This window comes from Asparagus officinalis, chromosome 9, assembly GCF_001876935.1.
Source record: "Asparagus officinalis chromosome 9, Aspof.V1, whole genome shotgun sequence".
NCBI classification, from domain to species: Eukaryota; Viridiplantae; Streptophyta; class Magnoliopsida; order Asparagales; family Asparagaceae; genus Asparagus; species Asparagus officinalis.
In genome coordinates, this window is record NC_033802.1 from 4,310,116 (window position 1) to 4,317,424 (window position 7,309).

At 39.5% G+C, this 7,309-nt stretch overlaps 1 protein-coding gene across 1 annotated transcript; it reads right to left on the bottom strand.

The window, feature by feature from the left end:
- LOC109824214 (U-box domain-containing protein 26-like) lies at positions 6,230-7,291 on the bottom strand. The gene has a single exon (XM_020390750.1). The coding sequence runs from the start codon at positions 7,289-7,291 to the stop codon at positions 6,230-6,232; it is 1,062 nt and encodes a 353-aa protein (XP_020246339.1).

The window sequence follows — 7,309 nt, forward strand, 5'->3', positions numbered from 1 at the left end:
CCACCCCCACCCCACCCTTTTTTTGGATAAATTCATCTACTTACATACGCTCTATAATCTTTTATGTTAGTGTCATTATCAAAGAGGACTATGCCACTACACAAAATCTCTTGAACATTGTTTTCTAGGCAAAACCTGGATTCACACAAACATATACAAATATGTACTAAATTCGTGGCCAATGGGGGATCAAATCTCGTTGCGCACAACAGCTTTGATATCATGTCAAAGGGTCTCGACACTACACGAGAACTCTGAATAGTGATGCTAGTTGAGGGATATATTTTATATTGTGATGGTCCTCACTATTATAAATAGTATTATAATAGCGGTACTAATAGCGTTAGTCGGTCTTCCACAATACTATCGCCCAGTGGTAGTAACATATTAGAGAGTATGCGCTTTCCAATCGCAAAAGATAGCGCACTATAGCAGTGGATACGGTGATTGCGGGTAAAATCCACTTTTTAACTACTATTCAAAAGCATTTTTAGGTTTATTTTTTTAAGTTATCCACTTGCACCCAGAAGACTCAATGTTTTAAGTCATTATCGATTGTTGTTTTTTCTCTCCTGAGTCTCCCCCTCATGATCGCCAAGACTCTAAAAAATCCTTAAACCGCGCCACCCCCCCGTCAAACAAACGTTCACTGCTCTCGAACGATTGCGGCATCCAACGTCTTTTTGCCGTCTCCCATAGCATCTGGCACCTCCCTCAGCATCTCCTCTCACTACCACAACACTTTCTCTCGTTGTGAGCTCCTCTTATTGCGGTCCTCTCACCGCTCAGCTCATATTATTGAAGATGATGTTGTAATTTTGAACTGAGTAGTGAAGAAAACTTTGGCTAAGACTAGTATGATAGAGAATTAGAGAGAAAGATAGAGATGTAGAAGAAGATAGAGAATTTGGTGCTTTTTTTTTCATATCAAATTCTCCCACTCATGGGTTTATATAGATTTATACATGATCCTTCATACTCTACACATTTACTTTCATAGAATACAAAGAGTCATCTCTTAGAATACCACCCCACTTATTGTACTTTGACTCTTAGGATTCCCTTCCTCCTAGGATATCACACTATGGCTCTTGGGTTGTTTAGGTTGCTAAACACTGATTAGTTCAACACTAGTTCAACACTCCTCCTCAGGGGTTAGTAGGTTTAACACTCATTAGTTCTCGAAGTGTGCAGAAGCGACCCTTCGGCAAAGCTTTGGTGAGAATGTCTGCAGCTTGATCTTCAGTTTTGCAGTAGATGAACTCCATCTCATTATCCACGATCGTGTCCCTGATGAAGTGGTATTTTCTCTTGATATGTCTCGTCCTTTGGTGGAAGACGGGGTTCTTTACCATTGCGATCGCTGACTTGTTGTCGCAGAGGAGAGGAGTAGGCTGCAGTTGTTTTTCGCCAATGTCTTCAAGCATATCCCTCAGCCACTTGATTTGTGATGCTTCTTGAGAAGCCACCATGTACTCGGCTTCTGCAGTTGATAGTGTCACAAACTCCTGGTTCATCGATGCCCAGGAGAACACACTCGATCCGAGTGTGAAGCAGTATCCAGAGGTACTCTTCGTGTCATCTTCATCACCTCCCCAGTCACTATCGTAGAATCCGAATAGCTTTGCTGAAGAGTTCTTCTCAAAATGGATCCCAAAATTCTGGGTGCCTTGGATGTACCTAAGGACCCGTTTGGCAGCTCCCATGTGCACTCTTGTTGCATAATGCATGAACTTGCTTAAGAGACTTGAGGCAAACATGAGATCAGGTCGAGTATTAGAGAGGTAGAGGAGACTCCCTATGATACTTCTGTAGAGGTTGAGGTCTTCTCCTTCGATACCGTCTCCCTTCTTGAGTTTATCACTGACCACCAGTGGGGTAGAGACAGGCTTGCAGTCTGCCATGTCGAACTTCTTCAAGATTGACTATGCATAGGCCTGCTAATGAATGATGATGCCATCTTCGTCCTGCTAGATCCCCATGCCAAGAAAGTGGTGAAGGAGGCCTAAATCTGTCATCTCGTACAACTCCATCATGTCTTTCTTGAACTCATGCATAAGCTTATCACTGTTGCCTATATAGATAATATCATCTACATATACAGCTACAATGAGAATATCTACCTCATCTCTTCGAATGTAAAGTATGGCTTCACTAAAGCTTCTTTTGAAGTTGTGTTGGGTGAAGTAGGAGTTGACCTCTTCATATCACACCCTTGGTGCTTGCTTGAGACCGTAGAGCGTCTTGTGGAGCTTGTAGACTTTATCCTCGGCTCCTGCAACTTTGAACCCTTGCGGTTGATGGATATAGACTTCTTCTTGTAGCACCCCTATTGAGGATTACCGACTTCACATCAAGCTGGAATACCTTCGACTCTTTGTCAGCAGCTAGAGCAATCAAGAGACCCTACCTATTAGATTGACTGTGCATAGACCTGCTGATGAATGATGATGCCATCTTCGTCGACGAGCTGGAATACCTTAGCCAAAGAAAAAAAGCACCAAATTCTCTATCTTCTTCTACATCTCTCTCTCTCTCTCTCTCTCTCTCTCTCTCTCTCTCTAATTCTCTATCATACTAGCCTTGGCCAAAATTTTCTTCACTACTCAGTTCAAAATTACAACATGGTACCAGAGCTTCGTTACGACAACTGAGTGTAAAGAAATCCTACCTCTACAAAAACACCAACACCCACTACCAAAACTCTTCCAAATAGCCTCCTCAAAATACCGATACAACCGTCGATTCTCTAACTGCATCTCGGGTTCAAATGGCTGACCTAATAGTCATTGAGTCCAACCCAAAACCTACCTCCGACGAGATACGAACACCGATCTTCTCCGGGGAGAACTACGACTTTTGGCGGATCAAGATGAGGACGATATTCAAAGCGCATGACCTTTGGAAGCTGGTGGAGAAAGGTTTCGAGGTGCCAGAAGACGAAGACTCTCTCATCCCGGAGGAGCAGAAGACATTAAAGCTCAACTACATGAGGGATGCCAAAGCCTTCGGGTTGATCCAAAATGCCGTCTTCAACTCCATCTTCCCCAGGATCTCCAACGAGGAGACAACAAAGGCGGCGTGGGACATCCTCTAAGAAGAGTATCGTGGAAGTGAAAAGGTACGAGCGGTTAAGCTTCAAACTATTAGAAAAGAGTTTGAGTAAATCTCTATGAGAGTAGAAGAAAGACTCGATGATTTTCTTACTAGATTCACCAATAAATCAATTAAAAACATATGGTGAAGATGTAACAAATCAAAGAGTAGTTCAAAAAATTCTTATTTCTCTCTCTAGTAGATATGACCCCATTATAAGTATGATAGAAAAAACAAAAGATATGGAGAAGCTTTCATTACAAGAGGCAATCGCATCCATCAAGGCGTTTGACCAAATGCTTGAGAAGAGGAATGAAGCTTCTACCATGGAGAGAGCCTTCCAAAGCTTCAACATGAGCTCAAATCAACAACAGAGCCCAAATCAACAATAGAGCCAGAAGCAAAAGAATTAAAAAAAAGAAAACAAAAGCACCAAATTCTCTATCTTCTTCTACATCTCTCTCTCTCTCTCTAATTCTCTATCATACTAGCATTAGCCAAAGTTTTCTTCACTACTCAGTTCAAAATTATAACAGATGACAATGACTCTTCGACCCCTGATTCAGTTGTCTTTAGTATTGTGTGATTGTTATATGTCTATTTCATGCTTAAGATCTCTTTAGATTATCAAATATGCACTTTTTAGATTTTATAGATTTTTCTTTTCTTTTTTTTTGAATATTTATACATATCTAAATTAGACATCTATTAATTGATTTTGCTCTTTTTGCTGCTATTTTGTCACAAGCCCCAAATAGACTTAGCGGTGCCTAACCGCTACACGATACTATCCGCTATCGATAAATTTGATGGTCTTACACGTGTTCGTTACTTTCTATGATGATTATTATGATTTTCAGACTGCACACTGATTTATTATAAAAGAGCCTGTTTATATGTCTTTGTCATCTGACACATTGCTGTCTCTGAGCTTGATAACAATTTTTCACAAGAGGAGCAATCTGAGCTAGTTATTCTTTAGGCACCAAGAAATTACAGCAGCACAAGAAAAGAGCCCACTTTAGAATCACTCAGAAATTTCACATGGTGAGTAGGTAGTCCATCTCCTTATGTTTCCCAGTTCCTTTTTTTTCTACACAACTCCTCCAACAATCTTGGATTATTGGAGTAAATCTGGAGATAGCAGCTCAAACTGCTCATCATTGTTTGATTGCTGCCGTTACTAACAGACTTAAAGGTTATTCAAATCAGCATGCATGGCCGCATATATTATTCTGTGAGAGCCCACCATGTATTTATATAATGTTTTTGAGACAACAATCCAATCAAACTGAGCAGATTATGAAAATTTTGACACATGAATTGATGGAGGTAATTAACCAATCAAACCTGTCATCTCATTTATCATTGGAATACAGTTGGAGTTCTCTCTGAATCCATCATGTGTTGTCAATAATATTAGTTGTTGAAACAATCTCATATCCTCCTTTCTAGAGTAGAAATCTTATCAGAATGCTCTGTATCGTGTGGAGCGTTCTGCACCACACACTGTAGGCAGAAGAGTTTGCACTTTTCATTGCCCTCTTGTTTTGCAAAAACAAATGCTCAAATTGTCGTGCTGATTGAACACTTACTCCATTTTCTTTAGGATAAAGTTTTTAATAATAAATCCATATTTCTAGTTCAGCTAAAGTTTATTTTGCTTTTTTCAACAAAATATTTTTTGTTATAACTTCATAATCTTCATACATAGAATATTCATACATAGAAAAGCCATAATCATATATATCTCCAATCATTACTAGCTTGCTAATGAATCAAAACTGTTGCTGTAAATTATAGCCATCTTGATCTTTAAATGCAATCCATGCTACATATAGGGTAGAGATTCTCTACATCTTTAGTGGATCCCATGAATGATATTGTTTGTCTATATTATATAAAAAGATTTAATTATGGGGTCAATTGAGATAAATTACTAGTATTAGCACATATAATTAATTGTAGGCATTCTTTACCATCAACATTGTAAAGAATCTGGACTCATATATACGGTTGAGTAAGAGTCAATATTAATTTGTTTTCAAAGGAAAAAGAAATATATACTGAATTAGTTATGATAATTGTACATCAAAGCTTATACGCTGCATGTTGTGATTGTATCCATGACTTTTCCACTGCTTTTGTATTGTATAATTGCCATATAATTCTGATACTTTACCCACATGATTACAAATAATGAGATGTATTTATGATTGTTGGACTTTTATGCTAGTGACGTCTAGTCTTTTATTTGGTTCTTTCAACAAATTGCTACTTAGACCAAATATAAATAATAATAAATAGAGAGATGAAAATTCCACAAACCCCCCTTTCTTGACAATATAGTAATCAACAGAATAAGTACTGTTCCATTTTTTTTATCTCTAAAAACAGCACTATTTCATTTTCATCATTTTTTTAAAAATAAAAAAAATATGAAATCACAAAGGGAGAAAATTCTTGTGCAAGTGGCCTGGATTTTGGTCAAATACTTAATGCTTTCAACTTTGTATGCTATATATTTGGATCAACTGTCAGATTTTGATAAAAATACCCATATATTATATACTTAGCCTTTCTCTCTATATTCTATTAAGCATCAACATGTTTGTCAATCCTCTTACTTAATATCACATATTCTCAGCCTCAATATGGACATCAGAATTAAGAAGGGTTAATTACCATAAAAAACTATCATGTTTATAACTTAACCCATTTCACCCATTTTTATATGACATATCAACTAGAATCAACTACATAGCAATGAAACTTTTGAAATCCTTATTCAAGGAAATCCCCAAAAATAAATAAATAAATAAATAAATAAAACCCTCTGTATATAATAGAGATTTAGTCAGCATCACTTCTCAACTTTTTAATCAGCACTTGTACCCTCCGATATCAAACCAGAGTTAATTATCCCTTATCCATGCTCACCCATGAGGATATCACGTGACGATGTCAATGCTTTGCGTAGTGTGTCTGTGATAGTTCAATATGTTTCAGGTATTAAACATGCACCTTGTGTTGTACATTTGCAGGTGATGAAGAAATTACTTCGTTTGGACATCAGAGGATGTAAATGAACAAAAACAGATTATTCACATCAAGCAGTCAAATCTATTACAAACTACACGAGTAGGCAAAATTCACCTCCACCTCTACTTGAATCTTTACCCCACATAAACCTGAGCAATCTCAGCAATGCCCTTGCCTTAGCCTTAGCCTTTGCCCCGCGCTGGCTCTGCATCAACAGCAGCACCTGACTCAAAACTCCGGCGGCCACCGCCTCCGCCCTCGCCCTCGCCGACTCGCAACAGACCGCCGTCAGAACCCCGATCGCGTGCTCGCTCCCTTCGTCGTCCTCCTTCGTCGACGGAACCCTGAACACAAACTTGACCAGAACCCCCACTGCAGCCTTGTTCCTGATCAATGCCCTTTTGCCTGAATCAACCCCTGAGAGCAGCTCCAATGTAGCCAATGCTACTGAACTGCTGTTGTTGCTGGAGATCGCTAAGTATGAGATTAGCCCATCAACTGCTCCTTCTTTGATTGCGTTGATTCTGTTGGATTCTGATGAGCAGATGCCTGATAAAGCTCTGACTGCTGCATCTGATGATGACGTATTACGTAAAAGAGATGCAACAATTTTCATAACTTGTGTTGATTGCACAAGAATTTGGCATAGTTCTTTCGTTGCGTTTGATTTGGAGATTGTCTCCATTAGGTAACATAAGCTTGTTTGGATCTTCACATTGCCTTGAGCTAGCAGAACCAAGAATGAAGCTAATCTAGCTTCTTTTCTGAGCAAATTAAGTGAATCCAACTGGGTTGAAGGAGCCAAGCTCAAGACACAATCTAAACCAACTTCAACAAACTCCGGCTCAAGAAGAACAAAATCTGGGCTCTGAAACAGCAATCCGATCAGCAAAGAGAAGAAACCCAACTGAACCAAGCAAGCTCGACCGATATCCGACTCGACGCAGAGAACCCTAACCTTCTTCAGTATCTCAAGCTTAGCCTCGATGGCCAGGTGTTGAGACTGCAAGCTCAATTTCAAGCTAGCTAGTGACGCTGCAGTGCCTGAACCTGTACTAACCGTAACCTGAGACTGATCAGAGAGCAGCCAGCGGTCGATGAGGTCGCGGAGAGTCCGGTTGGGGACAAGACACGTGTCAGTCAGCCTCTGCATTGTGACAGGGCACGTGGC